Source organism: Plutella xylostella, chromosome 21 (assembly GCF_932276165.1).
Source record: "Plutella xylostella chromosome 21, ilPluXylo3.1, whole genome shotgun sequence".
Taxonomy (NCBI): Eukaryota; Metazoa; Arthropoda; class Insecta; order Lepidoptera; family Plutellidae; genus Plutella; species Plutella xylostella.
The window spans coordinates 5,544,686-5,562,766 of record NC_064001.1 but is presented as its reverse complement, the minus strand read 5'-3'; the positions used below and the strand labels follow the sequence as shown (position 1 = coordinate 5,562,766).

The window sequence follows — 18,081 nt, the reverse complement described above, 5'->3', positions numbered from 1 at the left end:
TTCCCAACAGCCATACCATATTTTTTGCATAGTCGCTGATAGCATTTAACATTTAATAAAACACTAATTTACTGTTTAAGTAGAATATATTTTAGCGTTAAAGCGTTAGCGGCAAACGATATAGCTTCTAGATGCATATTTACTGTTGACATAATTTTCGAAGCCATGTAAAATGCAGTATTCTTTGACTCGATATCGTAATAAATTTATAGGTATAGTATAGAGCAAATTGCTTTTCTGGAAATGCGAAAATAATTTTTTACCTATTGGCGTTGAGTTATGTTTAATCATAGAACAAAAGCAATCATGGAAATAATACCTCTAACAGGAAGTAAAATTTGTCAGATGCGACGCTGACTATCTGCGGTCATACCGGCGCTATAGCTGGAACCATGCCAAGATTTGAATACAGTTCAAGTCTATAACGGGAAGAAACGGACAAAAAAACATAACTAAGCATTTCGGAAGACGGCAATCCCGTGAACGCTTCGTATTGCGAGACGATGTTTAATTCAGCGGGGCAAATTGAGTCTGCAGAGCGATGGCCTTGGTGAAGTATTAGATACCTATACACAGTCAGTACCGAGTCAGTAACATCTTCTCGGACTCTGGTCACGTCCAAAAAAACGTTGGCTTAATAGTGATTATCCGTTGAATGTTGACGGTTGAGCAAAAACACGAACCGAGATCTTTGACTCTGCTCGTCAGTCATGTCATGGTTCAGTACCCAATAATTTGATCTGTTTAGTGTACTGAGCCGAGCGAGACAGACACGAAATTTGAGCCACTAGACTAGCCAGATTTTATTGTGAATCTCAGTGAATGCTAGTTAGTAGGTATATGTATATGTATCATCTATCTAAGCCGACACCCCACTCTGTATGTAGACATTCATTCAAAGTTGTATCATGCCGATGCCTCCCACACACAGATATGTCCCTACGTAGCTCATTGAAAATAGAGGAAATAGCAATAACTGAAGCGGAATTGACACGAATGGAATTTTTCAGCGAATATGCGATTAAAGGCTCTAATGCACGTGTCGCCGTAATCCTATTTCCTAGTTTAAAACGGCTGATGTCGCCCCAAATTTTATTAAGCGCTTACGTTAGCAATAGCATTCAACCTCAGCGATCGATTAAATAATAAAATGAGTATGATCATGAGAATCGTGATTAAACTATGTTAGGTACGAAATTCTTCTGGACTGTGAGTGAAGTGTAGGTATAGATTGTAATAAGATTGTAATACTTAATTATAATAGTGGTCAACTTTCAACTTGTATAATATGTACTATGTATATGTCTACATGTCAAATACCTAACTGAAGACGGTAATCAATTTTCCATCGGATACATTCAATGTCTCTTCGAACAATGACCGGTTTCCCCAGAAGGAATACCGGACGGAATATTCATTTAGTGTTCAGACTTTTCGACGCATTGTATGACTAAGCAGTCTTTATATGGCCTAAGTTTCACTAGCGTTTAGACATTTAAATTAGGAAGCCCCCAAATCGGGCGACCTAACATGACCATGACATCACTATTCTATGAATAAAACAGTACCCATTATAGCTTAAATAACGTTTTGTTGGTACACCAATAAACTTGGTGTCTGCCTTCAGCAACTATGCGTGAATAGATAGTCGTTTTGTATGCCTAGTCAAGGTCGCTTTATGGGTTAAGTCTACTTGACTTCAATGTTGGTGGTCTCTTTGCAGCCCACACGTTCAGCAAACATGCTCACACCAATCTTCAGTCTCATAGTGTTTGAAGTTCTGACATGGTTCTATGTATTCATATGGCATATTCATGGTATAGGAACCTTTGCTTTGCCTTTCAATGTTTTTATTGGCAGTGCCATGCATTTTATTATGAAGTGAACTAACTATAAATCTAGCCCAACTTAAAAGCAGGTAATGTTGGCCTTTTGTTCAGTCCATTTCAAGATGTTTGCATCAATAAATTTGCACCTAAACAAAACAAATGCAAGTAGTGTCCCACTAAGCTGCAATGCCGACGTTTGATTGGCTGTCCAGTGCAGTTATCCAAACACGCAGGCCTGTAGAATAGCTGTCGGCGTTTCGGCCTTAACAGCTGACCGGTTATTTTCGAAGCAGTTTATGTTGTTAAGTAGGTCGATGCTGTATGGTGCGATCCGTCATTGCTGTGCGCTTGCGAAACTTGCCTCACGCTCGCGCGTAGATCACACGTTCATTACAATAATGTCCCCCTAGTATTGTTTATCAAAGTATCCCCCACATTTAACGCTTAATATCGTTGATGGTGCAACATTCAGAGGATATATTTACATGGAACTTTGTCTGTTTGCTAGGTTTTTTGGGAACTTTCGTTTTCAGTTTAGAGGAACACTCTAATCAATGCAGGATCTGTAATAAATGATCATTAATGTACACTTGATGGCAATAAAATATTTGATTTGATTTAATTAACATGATGCAATTTTAGGGTAACTTAGTTAAGAGTGATTCGCAATATTATACTTAGCGTTTTTTTGTACAAGACAAATTGCATGACTGTACTTGCTAATGAAGTGAAGGTGTTACAATCTTCTAAGAAGTGAGAGCATCATCAGAAAAGAAATCAAACTCTGCAAAGTTTAATTCAAAAACATTTGTTTTGTGCAAAATCTGTGTACACTGTGTTGTAGATTTAGTAATACGTAAACAAAGCACTTATTTTATCACAAGATAAAACTGATAGTGCAATAATAGAAGGTTTACGCACTGTTTCAAGTTTTGAGCAAACATTTAAGATAGTGTTATCTACCAGTGTGTTTGGTCATCATGATAGAAATGGCTACTTGCTTTTCTGCTAGTTTTTATAAAGAATAAGGGCAACTTAATTTGAATGAATCTATAATAGAATTGCATAATGAGATGCTGGCCATGACATGAGAAGATACATAAAGTTTGCATTAGGCACAGTTTCTTTCTGCTATTAAATAGATATTCTATAAATATATTATTTGAAGAAAGTATGCAACAATTTTTTTATATATCCACACTAATATTTAAAAAAATAGGAAAGATTTGTACCACATATATATTTATTTAAACTCAAAAACTACAGAAATGTACCATTATAATGATGAATTACTTATATATTTTATTCAAACTCTATGCCATGGAATTGGAAACTGTAGAAAAGCTTTCCTATTGTATAATAATTTGAGCTATTTAACTTAAATTATTTTTGCCTTTTGGTAATAAATAACATACATAATACATTCATTCATATTTTGATCCTAAGTTATTTATTCCATACATTATTTTCTAAATACATATAAATTTAATAATATTATTTTCAAACTTTTAATTATAATACTTTTTTATAGTTCAATTTACAATTAAGAAAAACAAATAATTTTTCATGGAGAAAAAAACATTATAATTTTGCTTGTTTATTTATATCTGCCAGTTGTTTTTTCTACCTATAGGTGTAATGAAAGTATATTTAATTTGGTGATTAATTAATATGATTTAATTAAGTGTTTTAATTGACTTTTAATACCCGAAAATAGCATTTAAAATAATTTCCCGTTTCCCGGGAACAGAAAAAGGTCGGAAAAAAACGAAACCCTAATATAAATAGAAGGTGAAATTTTTGCTTGGTACAGTTTATTTCAATTTACAGAGTGATCTATATCAGAGTCATCATCCAACAATCTTTCTCTCCGGAAAATAATGCCTCTTCAACAGAATACTACACAGCCGCAAAACCTTTTTCTCCCGACACCAGTCCACCATCTCATGATTTTGAGTCAAGTTTTAAATGAAGTAGAAAGAACAATTCTTTCATGTGTATGGAATCAATACATTAAAGAAGACAATAAATAAATGCTCCCTTCTGATGTTAGATAAAAATAACATAGAATGTTTACGTTTACTAATTATCTTTTCAAGGAGGACCAAGACACTAGTTATCAAATTAATGTATTGTTCAAAAGAATTGATATGATAAGGTTATATTCTATTTTAAAAGTGTCAATTAATCATCAAAGGGTATTGGACTTTTTGGACAATACATAATTTATAATGAAATTTTAAAACAACCTTATGTGTAATATTGCTCAGTGTTTTGTTCAGCTTCAGTAACAGTAATGCAAAATAAACAACCATGATTAATCAAGAACTTACCATGTTTTTCTTATGGTCAAAAGACTCTTAGGCCTTTTTCCATTGACTTCATGATTGATAACCGAAAACCGATCACTGAAGCTTCGTTTCACTTCTGGCAGCTTCTTCAAGAATTTATCACCAGAAGATAACCTCAAGGACTTTCCAGTGACCAGCGCGGTGGTGGCCCTCCTCGGTCTCAGCTCCACCAACTCAGCGTCATCAGGGATAGTTTCTACCTCCAAGGACACTCTCTTATTCTGAGATTTCTTTTTAGCTTTCACATTTACATTGTTATTTGTCTCAGTCACTTCACTCTCCGCGCACTCTAACGTCTTGAACCCGCGGTTATCCCCATTATTCCCGAATCCTTGCACGAAACACAACATAATGTCATCTGGATATGACTCCTTCATTTAGAAGGTCATGCCCACTCATCAATTAATCCGAAAGAGCTCTTGTAGTAAGGTCACAGACACTGTTCGGTGTTGTACAATATGAAACACATCGGTTTTAGGCAAACTGTGCCTTATCGCTCCAAAGGACTAAAGTTAAAATTGCTATCAAACAACCAATACATCGTTCAACACGGCACAGATTTCGTACGCAATTTGGCGATAGCCAGTAAACAATTTAACGTCACCGTTAAACGGACAGGTACGTAGGAAGGTATTTCAGTCCCTTTAATTTACGAGATACACTTGCACTAAACTTTTTCAAAATTGTTCTTAATCAATTCTTATTTCTTTTTCATCGCGCCAATCTCAAGTTTATAAACTTCAAATTCAAAAACAAAAAATGACGTTTAGTTTTTGTTTTTATTTACGTTCGGAAACGCAACACGCTCGGTTCGGAAATCCAGCCGCCACGGGCAGCAGCTGTTTGCGGACTAGCCGTTAGTTTAGTACCGAGCGGGTCGAAAACCGGCAAGGCAAACGACAAACCACGCGGCTACTACATAACAATTTTACTTTAGGAAAATTTATTTATTTATTTATTTAAAGGAAAACTTACAGCTAGAGATATCAGTAAAAATAGCAAAGTATGAGACAGACAGCCAATTACAAGTTTCCACATGTAAGAAACAAAATATTGCCATTATGCCTAATAAGTTCTACTTATTTCAGTGAATAGTAATAAATAAAAGTAAAAAACATTAAAATAGCCTTAAATAATAACTTTACGTAACTATAAGTGAGATTACAAATAAATGAAGTGAATGTGCCTATTACACAAAATATCTATATAAATATCTACCTACTTAACAAATTTTGAGCTGAATTTGTCGGTCAGACAAAAGTTTGCCATTTTAGGGTTACTAACAAATAAGTCAAGACCTGGGTATTCTCTGGTCAGGGAGTTAAATGATCGTGAGGCTCTTAAAAGAAATGAGTTCTGTCGGTAGTTTGTGTGAACTACTGGTACATGCAAAATAGTCTTTTGTCTCATTTGACGATCGGGGGCTAATATGTTAATTTTACCTAATAAATCTACTACGTTCTACCTAATAAATCTCTACGATCAATACTGCAGGAAGGGAAAACAAAAAGGTGGGATCGCCAAGGTTACCGGGAACCAAACCAACTCATACTCGATAAATTACCTACCCCCGTATTTATACATAACTTTACTTAAAATCGGTTTGTAAGTAAGAGTTACAAATCGACAGTGTGACGTGATGTGATAAGTATACCTACCCGAATTTAAACTTTTTGACTGACCACTGACAAAATATAAAGTGGTGAAAACTGAAGTGGATCCTAATTAACTAATTGTTTAAGATCGTATTAAATCGGTATGTTAATTTATTAAAGGACAAATCCGTTATAAATCCATAATCAATCAATATTTTATTTTTAAAATGTATGTTAAAGTAAGTAAATAACTGATGATCATAAAGTCTTAGCAAAATTGCACTCTTTGATGTCAGGACTTTATCGGAAGGCTGAGGACAGAGCAGTGGCGGATTTACAAATTTGCCGCCCGTAGGCCATTCAATTTTTGCCGCCCCTACTGACTTCTGAAATTCAATTTGTTAGTTTAATCCCGTTATTAGTTTAATCCCGTTAGTATGATTGTGAACTTAGGCCCTGTTTCACAATGTCTGGTTAGTGGCTACCTGTAGGATAAAATACATGCGGTCACTGTTAAAAAAATAATGACAGAGAGTGACAGCATGTTTTTTATCTGTCAGGTAGCCACTAACCAGACATTGTGAAACATGGACTAAATAATGTTAATAATTTCCATGTCTATCTGTCACCAACTTCAAATGTTTCATCAAATCTTATTTAAGGTTCCGTACCTCAAAAGGAAAAAAGGAACCCTTATAGGATCACTTTGTTGTCCGGCTGTCTTTTTCTCAGAAACGGGTAAAAATATCAAAGCTGACATTTCGCAAAGATATACAGTGCCACAAACTTATCTATTCCGGTGACAGCTCACATAAATGACTAATATTTCTTAATTCTATATGATTTTAAGTTTGCTCGTATTATTAATTCGCTCTTGCGGTGTTAATAAACCCATCTAATCTTTTATAGTATACAATGCATTAGTAAATTATGAGATATGGATCAATTTAGTTTGGTCTCACCGGAACAGATAAGTTTGTCGCACTGTACACGGTGGGCCAAAAGTAATCACCCTATTGGAAATTGCTCTCATTTGTACAAATGGCCGCCAATTTCAAATTTGTTTTGATATTGGTGGACTAGACAAATGCAGAATACAAGTTGACAAGCCATGGAAGCCACACTTTCCAAGAACGGCAAATAATTTTGTATATTCAGTTTTCGGGTCGCCTTTTTTTCGTTTTATATGTCATTTTTCCCCGCAATATCGCCCGATTTAACCGTTTCAGACAGTTTTTGTGGGTGTTTTTTCAAGACCCGTGTTAATGTGAATAATCCCGTGTCTCTGGAAGCTCTTAAGGACAACATTCGACACGAGTGCGAGAATCTCTCGCCCGAAGGTCTCGCTGAATTGATGAGAAATGCCATAAAAGGAGCCCATAGGGCAATCAATTGTGACGGCGCCCATTTGGCCAATATCATCTTCTAGACTTTACTAATAAAATTTTAAATGTTCAAATAAACATAGTTAATAAAAAAACAGAATCGAAGTTTTTCATTTAGAAAAAAATTAGAGCCAATCAAGATAGGATGACTTTTTTGATCCACCATGTACAAATGTACGGCATCGACAAACTGGTAAAATAAATTAATGAAAAAAAAAATGTTACCTTCCATACATGTAAAATGGGGATGTTTTTTTTCGTTGGTGTAAGGTATTGTTCAGGTCTTTCAAAAATATCAAAGGCCTTCTCAAACCATTTTTTTATTCAGTGACTGGTTTGTGAAATATTAAGCTTGAAACTGCGAATTCTTGGTAGACTCAAGTGACTGTTTGGTCCAAAAATATCACTGATGTACTTAATACATATGACAAAATTCGACATTATCCACATATAACTACCATTACAGCCGTTTCCAGTTTCTCCAAATTCGAAAGTATTCCCGCCGCTTCTTGTCGCGTTACAGGCTTTTTAGTAATATCATATTTGATTGATTTCAAAGAATATGCATGCCAAGAATCTCTTTAACTATTACATGTTTCTTTTCTGGCTGACCATCGTCTCAAATTCACTCTATTCCGGGTTTTGCCTTTCCCGATTTCACTCATTTATTTAAGCCAGCGTTGTGTCGAGTTTACAAAAAAAAATCCTGAAGCAGCATGAAAAATCTTGGCTAGTTTAAGACGTGACATAAGTTATGCATCGCGCTCACTCACATCGCGCAGCCTCAAGAGCGAGCGCGGCGACGTAGAGCTTTTGTCACGACTTAAATGCGCCCCGTACTAGCCCGAGCCTGATTCAGCAGCCACAGTTGCCACTAAATTCAAAGAATATAGGTAGTTAGGTACATACTGATTATATGACAGTGCGTTTATTTATATGTAGATTGTGTACACGTAAATTTATATTTAAAAAATCTGTAAAATAAAAAATGCTAAATTTGCCGCCCCTCTAAATCTGCCGCCCGAGGCACTGGCCTTTTTGGCCTATAGGTAAATCCGCCACTGGGACAGAGTGTATTGAAGAGCTCCTTGGATAAGGCTATACATGTACATTGTACAGTAATGGACGATTAAGGTCTGATGATGAAGTAGTAGGACGGTATGTAGGTAGTACTCAAACAACTTCTATAAACACTTGAGACTTATCAATAAGTGCCTTTACTTATTTATAAGTTTAATGATTTGTATCAATTTCGCGACACGACGCCACGTCACAGACTTATTTTTGATGCCAAAGAACGTCACCAGACACTCCTTCACAATCATTGCCAAAATATTTACAAGACATTCTATAGGTAGGTAGGTCATATTTTATATTTTAATATATATAAAACAGTCGGAAATAATTTGCTGTTCTCCTAAGGGTTCATTCACACATCACACAGTACTTATTCGTTTCTAGCGGCCTAAAATTACAGGTACTTTTGTATCAGCTAGTTAGTTAGGATATAAAAAAAGCTTACCGTCTCCTGTCTAAAAGGTTTTCGGGTGGAGCTGCAGTTTTTTTCCCCTTGAGAAAAGCTTTCCTGATGGTGGCTATAGGAAGACTCTCCCTCCGCATAGACCATCGCACTCTCGCCTCTTTCCACTTAGAATCCCAACCTCCTTTTTCCTCTTCCATGGGCATAAGGTCCTCCATTGACTGACCTTCTTGGTCTTCGTCCATAGACTCACTTAAAGTTCGAACAGTCATGGTGATTTGTTCAAAACCACACTGTTCCAAATTCAAAATTTAATTAGGAATTAAGAATAAAACTTAGGCTGCACTGTTTAAACAGTCCATGGTTTTTTAATGTCTTTTTTTTGTTTTCTCACCAGTTTTCCAGCCAGTATGCGGCTGCACTAGGAACTATTGTTACTAACATTACGAAACAGTTTAAATTTTATGAACCTTATCTCGGAAATGGCTCACAAAGTATTTGCTCTCACTATCAGCAATGTCAAATATACCCAACTTAGTTTCCATCTAGAAAATAGGTAGATATAGTTACCTGTGGCACGTACACAATATTTGTAATAGCTAGCACCCCTAGACTGCATGATTACATTGATAAGATAGGGTATTTTGCGCATGAGTATGAAGACATAACAAGCTGCACCGATCCAAACGACTGCTGAGTTAACTCGATTGACTCTAGAAAATTCAATAAGGCTTAAAATTATTCATTTAGACGCTACCTAGCCTATCTACCCTACGCTAGGGTAATCTTTCGTATGTAGGTATTTACCACACGTTCCCTAATTTTAAATTTAACACAGATGCGTAGTTAACTGCAATATGTGGCTATTGGCTAATCTATCTACCTTTATGGAGTCAATACAATAAATAAATTTTATCTAAGGTTAAATGATTGCCAGAATAGTTAAGTACCAACCTCTTTACGGTGATAATTAGCAAGAGTAATTTATAAAATGGCGGGGAGTAAACCTCTAGCTCTCTTGACCTGCTACAAACGTACCAAGGCCAGCTAACTACACCTAACTAGATATCTGAACGGATATAAGCTAGACTTCATTTAAATTAGCATTTATAATAATAGGTACTGAATTAAATAAGTAAACTTGACTTTAAAATAAATGTGTTCATTTCATTGCTTCTGTGCAACAATTTACAAGTGCCGCCACAAAAATATTATAAAGGTATGAGCATTGTGTTAAATATCACATAATCTAGAACTCCCTGAAGTGACATGCTGGAAGTAAGACTAGCTTCGGTAGACTAATAAATGGATGTTTTTGTTTATAGAAGACAAACGGGTCGAGCAATATTGATTTTGATTGAAATTTCTTTTTATACCGAAATTTCCACGGGAAAACTTTTTAATTCGAAGCGAAGCTCGCGGGCTACACCTAGTTTACATATCCTTAGAACGAACTGCGGCCGCTACACGGGTTCGTTACCGACGTGACGTAGATTATCACTATTTCGCGATTCGCCATAAATATGGCGCTGTGATTGGTGGAACGCGCATTAGTTTATTGACGTAGATAACAGACCCGGCTGACAACCTGGCCCTGTAGCACAGGGCGCTATTAAGACGTGACAAGAGTTCTCCGTCGCGCTCGCTCTTGAGGCTGCGCGATGTGAGTGAGCGCGATGCAAAACTCTTGTCACGTCTTAAATGCGCTCCGTACTAGCCGTTCTGTGGTGGAAAAGATAACAAGGTGGGTAGTAACTCACAGTCCACCGTAAGCCGGAGTGGGCGCGCGCAGGTGGACGCGGCGCGGGCGCTCGCCGTCGCTGCCGTCGCTCTCCTCGGCCGCGCCCGACCCGGCTGACGACCTGAGGGTGAGCAGGGTATGTAGATAACCACATGATACCGTGGAAACCTCAGGGCCTACCACGAAGCGCAAGACAAAAGACGTTCAGTACCCGTATCATGAAAATTCGAGCTAACGAATAGAATCGAATGCGAGTGCGACTACTGTCAACTTGACAGCACTTTCGAACACTTTTTACCTTTCGAATGAGTTTCGAAAAGAATGACCACAGAGTACATAATATTATTCTGACAATGACCTATGGAATGATAGCTGTCAAACTTTCGCAAATCTATACACCGCCATTTTGTTGTTGACAGGTTGACAGCACTTTCGAATAGACTATCGAATAGAATATGCTGCGGTTTTTCGTAATACGGGTACAGATGTGAGAAAAGTTTTCCGTCGCACTCGCGGTCGAAGCCGCGCGATGCGAGTTAGCGCGACGCAAAACTATTGTTGCGTCTTTGTGTCCGCACCCCGTGCTAGGTCTTCTGGACGTTTAAGCCCATAATACTTCACTTATGTGGAGATGTGCAAAGAGGAGACTAAAAGAGAAGTGTTTCAGCTCGGGTGAATGCACCGAATTTGTGCAAAATGACGGTGAGCGGAGAACAGTATGTCAAGTCAATATAAGGCACAGCCGCTTCCATCGAGTGATACAAGATAAGAAATTCCAGAAATTTATAAGTTCTATTAATTCATCGAGTGATACAAGATAAGAAATTCCAGAAATGTATAAGTTCTATTAATCTAGCGCTGCATGCATTCTACATAAGTTGGCCTTCTCATTCTCAGATGAGAAACTGGCAGAAAGCGTGTTGCCGCTATAAGCAGATGCCGATTCGATAAAGCCAGCAGACCATGCACATGCTCATGTGAGTGAACTCAATAAATATTAAAACAATTCATAATTAATTACACATGCCCAAACAAACATATATAGGAAATAAGTTAATATACCACCGAGATATCTGAGAAATACCCCCATTAGGTATTTGAATGAAGTTTACCTCTGGGCAGTTATTAGAAACAAGTTAGTACCAATATTTGTTTGTCTGATTGCCAGCTTAGACTGGTAGTACATCTCACGTTGGGGTGGTCAGATATCTCTGAGGATGACTGTAAGTACTTAAATGGTAAAAAAGCCGGCATGAAATGAATACCTTCGCATTTTAAGCATTCGATACAGGCGGTTAGGGTTGCGGAGTAAGTCTAGGCAAGCACCGCATGCTCATCACTTCACCTAGAAACAATTATCCTGAAATTAGGTCTTAAATTGAGGCCGATTCTAAAGCGACGTTTTGTTTTATACCTACCAAGGTAATGAAGGCATTAACAGGAAATTGCCTGTGAGACAATCTATTTAAGGTTGCATCCACACGCCTTTGATAGCTTTTACGATAAAAACTGTCGAAACTGGTGTCTTATGAAAAGCCATTCTGACATTCAAAGGGTATGGAGTATGGACGACATGGACGTCTGTTACTTGTCACCTCCTAAAATTTTATTTTGGTTGCTTTAGAATCAGCCTCACTGCCCCCACTGCTATTTTACCATACACAAACAGTGTAAAGGGCAGGTACTAAGATAACAAGCGTACTGAGGGGGCGTTCGCTAAACGTTACACACTTTGGAAATTTACTAGGTACTTATTCTAAATTCGTGCGTTTTGTAACGTGCCTCATGCATGTCTCTGACACACAGTATACAAGGCGCCAGAGAGGTAGGTCTCTAGAATCTAGGTACACGTAGGTAATTCACCTTATACTCGCGAGAAATGAAAAAGTTCCACTAATACAAAATGCCGACTAGTCTTTTCCGTTTAGGATTTAGGAGTAATTTGGTGCTTTTGTCACTGGAATTTTTTCATTGCTCGTGAGTGTACATTATGTAAGCATTAAGTAGATAAATAAAATGCGATTTATTACGTGTACCTAGTTATATCTACGTAATGCAATAATGTAACCATGAGTCACTGTTATCGTAAGGTATCATTCAATAATATTTAGCACGATATTTGTGAATGAAAAGTGCTTCAAAGTTAGGCACTTTATCTGATAAGAAAAGATGGTAAATGTTTGAATTTTAATGAAAACATTCATTATTGACTCTATTTACCCTTAGGTAATACGCCTACGTGAATAATATTTTTTACTTTTATGTTTCATAATCTTAATTTTCAACACTGTCAAACCTAATTCTAATTATCAATACTTACTGTTAAAAAAGCTACTAGGTATCTACTACTAAATTTCATATTTTATACTAGGTATATATTATGATGTCACCGGGACGTAGAAGGCAGACTTACCGGAAAATTCTCTTCAGGCGACTAATGACGCGATATTTGATGTACACTTTGAATTCACAATTCACACTTTTTTGTAACTTTCCACATTTTTCGGACTTCGCATTATTATACTTATCTTTAGCGGTGTTAGTCGATATTAGTATGATGGTTTGGTAACGCCTTAGATAGAGTAAGGGAAAACTTCCTTTGTACATATATTTATTTTCTGTGTAAGTCAAGTTAATCAGTCAGTAGAGTCCGGAAAAGCTAACTTTGCAACTGTGCCCTAAATTGATAAAGAAGAGTAAGACGTTTCAAATTAGTGTCCAGGAATTACACAAAGAATAAATAACTTATTAATAATTATAAGAATAAATTATTTGTTGCCCTAATAAACTATTTTTGGTGCTTGCACTTATGCAAAGTTAGCTTTGTCGGTGTCTAGGTGGTTTGTAAGACAGCTCAACTCGATTGATGTTTTGATAAACGATTGTTTAATCTAAGCACCTGTAATATCCATATCTAGCAATAGCAAACAAGAAAGCGTAGAAAATTAGGAATCTACTCTAAATAAATATCTCTACATTTTTTTTATATAAGTACAGGCTGGTTTATCTTTATTAGTGAACTTCCCTTAGGCAGGATGTATGTTATAATAGTACGTACTGAATAAGAACCAGTAATATCAATATTATTATAGTATTGACAGTAGAAGGACTATCCAGTCAGATTATTTCAAGAATGTAGAGCATTAATATAATTAATATTCAGAAAAAAAATATGTATTGAAGCTGCGCGTTACTAATGAGAAAGCCTGGACGCTTTACCTAATTGATGAATACCTACGTAGGTAAGTAGGTATGTAAAATATAATGATAGTGTTGTAATTTGTGGTTGTAATAATAACAGCATGTTACACAAACATGGGTAATCTAGGGCACTTTAAACAGTGAGTCACAGAGCCCATACAGTTTAATTAGATTATCTACACGTAACATGAAGGATTTATTTCATGCACTGAAAATGGCTTACAAATAATTATTCTCAAAACCTATCACGTCCCCACTGCTAGGTATCCTTCCAATGTAGGAGTATTTAGGCCTAGTCTACCACGCTGGCCTAGTGCGGGTTGGTGGACCCCAACACAAGCAAGCGGGTGCTGAAAGAGTTGTCGTGTAAGTGGACAACCGACTGTCAGATGTTTTCAAGCTGCCCGATGATAACCGTACTCGTAGGCCTCTGACTAGTCTTTATGACTATACTGCCGAAATAGCAAACAACGTATTCCATTGCGGGGTAAGCCATTTTTTTTTAAATGCATTAACGTACCTACAAGTAGGTAAGTATATCTTTAAATACTAATAATTAACGAGAAATACCTGCCTATAACGACGTTTTGTATTTTATAACCGAAGCAGGTATGTTATGTAAGTATGAATTCTTGCGTTTTCTTGGGTATTTCTATGAGGAAACGTTTATAAGACCGTCAAGGTTGACAACATAAAATATATTGGAACAATTTTAATAAAATTCTTCAAGCAGTGTGTTTCAAACATTCTTGAATTAATTGGAATACTTTTCCATTTACAATAACAAGGTTTGACCTTTTATACGCTGAGTAAACATACCTAAGGATGCGAATAAATTACTTAGGTACTTGAGTGGGCATTAATGTAGAACGTAAAATTATTAAGATCATCTCCTAAATGGCTTAGCGATGGCATATTTTATATACTGTAAGTACAAAAATTAAGGAGCCTCCCTCTATTAGCTAGTGTAGAAATGTAACAGCGGTACACCGACCTAGTACACAAATACTTGACATTCACACAATTTAGGTAGGATCCCTATTGGAATAAGCGTATTCTTAAATGGAAGCTATCCCTATCCTTCCTAGAACTTATCACTAAGATACGCACTTATATTAAAATATACGCTGTAACAATTATTTTTCAACACATTTATGTAATTCCACAATTTGCGCAAGTTCAGCCGATGATAACGAAACATCAATCGAGTTTGAGGTCAAAATAACATCACAATAAGCTAGCGTTTACACAAATATTACCGAAACTTAATATCTGATTTCACATACAATATTTAACACCACCCGTATTTGATTCGATCACTCAACACTTCATTACATATCAGACTGGACAGATCATTAGGTCACCGATTGTTATGTTAGAATCTGGATTTAAAATTCACTTCAGTGTAAGATTCTCATACACACTATTCCTAACAATCCAGTTAGCTGTCATCTGGGCTTCGCGGTTGTCTGTTTTCGATCTTCACCTTTGGTCCACTAAATCTAAGGTTGTGAATAGATTGGTAGGGGAGGTTTAGTAGGGAAACATGCGCAGTGGTGGATTGCGCAGAATATTGATTGCTACCATATGGGAGACGGGAGAGTGGCGGCAATTTGACTTTTATCTTAGCTGGAGACCAACGCATCCTTGTGGAGCGATCGATATGGGGAAAGGTTAAGGTTAGGAGTTGCCAGGCATACTGCCCATCGATGTTCCACCCACATTCATTATTTATTAGACACGACGGGATGATGAAGTGATCGCTAAATGGTGGTAACGGGTTCGATTCCCGGCCAAGGCGCGTATTTATTTCGACTTATGTCTTAATGATGGCGAAACGCTCCATGGAGATATGGGTGCAGCAATGCACGTCTAGATAAGTAAACCTTAAAAGTGTCCCTATCACGTAGACATACCTAAGTGCTTGTTTATGCAAATAATTTGGGGTGCACGAAAGGAGCCCGAGTCACGTATCAACATTACCTATTACCTGGCACCCTAAGCATCAGCGAATATATGCTGTATTCACTGGCTTAGGTATCTCCTGAACTTGGGTATCTCCAGGGTTCCCGATATCCTAAGCCAACGAGTGGTAGCACCCTAACGCGCTGTTAAATTTACAAAATGCAACCTCCAGTTTCCGTGCACAAAAACGCTATCTTCAGAGTTCCCCCTTCGTTTTAGTTAGTCGTAAACATGAATAGCCAATGAAAGGGTCCTAAATGGAGCTCTACTAATTTATTTTATGGGTATTGCTATAGCAACAGTGCATTTTACTGACACCAATAACTAATATGTTTAAAACTAGCTAGAGTATAGGTTTCAGTTTAAAAGTCAATAAATTAAGGGTATAGTATAACGACCAAGATACTGTTGAGAGTTGGTTTAGTGACATAATGGGAATATAGTCAGGTGTATGTTATGTTCATATCATAGATAGGTACCTCATGGTATCTATCTAGCCCACTGCACCATAGCTGGTATTTATAGTGATTGGTTTGTCTAAGTGATTGGTAGAGGAAGAAGAGGGGGAGATGCCTTTATCCAGCAGTAGACGATTATTGGATTTTAATAATCAAAGATATAATCATGATGATATCAATTAATTGCTTACCACGGGTGGGCTGTAGATACGCTCGTAATTTCCTTGTTTTATAGATGTTGACGTCAAACAAAAAGGACAGGCAAATAACGGAAAACAGGCAGTAAAACAACTAACAGTGGTTTAGTGGCAATAAAGCGAGCAAATAGGAAGCTCCAATCGAGATGACAATGAGATAACATCACGCGGTCAAGGTCTTTGAGGGATCAATAATTATGTAACCTACATGTACCTATCTTCACAACAGATAGTACGTGCCTAAGTACACCATAGGGGAAACATTGATTGCGAATGTGTTAATGGGAAGGCAGGATTTAGAAGTGGTTATGTATGTAGGTATGTATGTTGCTCTTACTGCTATGTCGACGGTACCAGGTTCGTTCCCCTGTTTTTCCAAGATTTTGCCAATCGGATCGGACGTCACATAAATTTTTACTGATGGCGCGATAAATCTGTCCAGTACAACCTAGGTATACTTACCTTCTTGTACTTAGCTCCAATTTCTCCATAGTCGGTTAGATCGTAACCAGGGAAAGGTTGATCAATACGTCATCACCATAGTTATTAAATTCTTGACAGATGTGTCAAAAGTCAAGCAATAATCCCTGGTTATGCTCTAACCCACTATGGCAAAATTGGCACACATAACTAGGCCCTGTTTCACAATGTCTGGTTATAGTGGCTACTTTTGAGATAAAATACATGCTGTCACTGTCAAAAAAATAATAAATCAGAGAATGACAGCATGTATTTTATCTCACAAGCAGCCACTAACATGACGAACAAGACATTGTGAAATAGGGCCTTAGTGTTTTTTTACTGTGATTAGTACTATCCGTGAGTGTGAAAGTTATCATAATCTTCTATTTTGACTTACGAGGGCGATATCCGGAGCTCTGTTGGCAAGTTGATGACCTGGAAGGACCCGTGGCGAGGCGGTGGCTCCAACGAACAGAACTGGGAGATGGAATCTACAAAACATTAAAAATATGATGAAAATTATTACATCCATAACTGTGTAGCTAACGGTCATTGCCAAGGATTAGCTAGTAAGAGAAAGTCGCGTTACTGACGAAACGTAACTATTAGGTAATAGTATAGATACATAGATAGGTACTTATTTAAAGTAAGTATAGTAGGTGATACGTCAGTCATATCATCCTAGGAGGCTCACCATCACCACCAATACCACCCTGCAGTCAATTCTCATTCAAAGCACTTTTATTATATTGTAGGGTTTACATAGGTACCTATATCTGATAGGTTGAGGTACTTACATACAACTAACTACAACCAACATCATTCATCAGTCCATGCCTTACATAGCTTTATGTGCCTGAAATGAGTGGCTTACCCTTCTTCAAGACCAGAAAACTATACCCTCGGACTTCCTCATCGAGCCACCAGCCGTTACCGCTGTCTAGTTGTAAGACTTGTAAGTTACTGACCATCATCAACGATGGAGCAGAGTCCCGTGTCAGATATGGAGCGGCCGCGCGTCTTGATTGGTCGGACGCGGCGGAACTGCGACCAATGGCGGGCCACCGCGGTGCGCAGGAGACGGTTGAATCTGTGTTCAAAATCAAAATTTCGATGATAAATATACTGTAGGTACTTTACTTATACATATAAAAAAAGATATTTTATGATCCTAATTTCTGCTACAAATTGTTTCGAGATGACTGAATCTATGTAAGTATAAAACATTCAAAACCTAGGCTATATACCTACCTACTCAGATAGGTATCCCATAAAGAAACTTCTCAGTGGACCCCAAGCTCGCACGAATGTTGGATCCCACTCTCCAATCAATAGGTTATGTGATCTTTATAACATGTATAATAATAAATTAAACATTGACATCTTTCACGACTCCTTTAATATCTTTAAGAAAAAA

General features: G+C 37.2%; 1 protein-coding gene across 5 annotated transcripts in view; it reads right to left on the bottom strand.

Moving 5' to 3' along the window:
• The window catches only part of LOC105395940 (membrane-anchored lipid-binding protein LAM4), a 53,369-nt gene that overhangs the window by 33,398 nt on the left and 1,890 nt on the right, over positions 1-18,081 (bottom strand). For 3 of the 5 annotated variants that reach the window (XM_048628799.1, XM_048628798.1, XM_048628800.1), the window contains exons 2-4: positions 17,633-17,754; positions 17,062-17,155; positions 10,401-10,502 (exon numbers count right to left, since the gene is read on the bottom strand). In XM_048628799.1, coding sequence (XP_048484756.1) covers positions 10,401-10,502; positions 17,062-17,155; positions 17,633-17,754 — 318 coding nt within the window. Of the gene's footprint in view, positions 1-4,162; positions 5,049-8,682; positions 9,075-10,400; positions 10,503-17,061; positions 17,156-17,632; positions 17,755-18,081 lie in introns of those variants that run through there. The other 2 variants (XM_048628803.1, XM_048628802.1) reach the window with 2 other exon arrangements.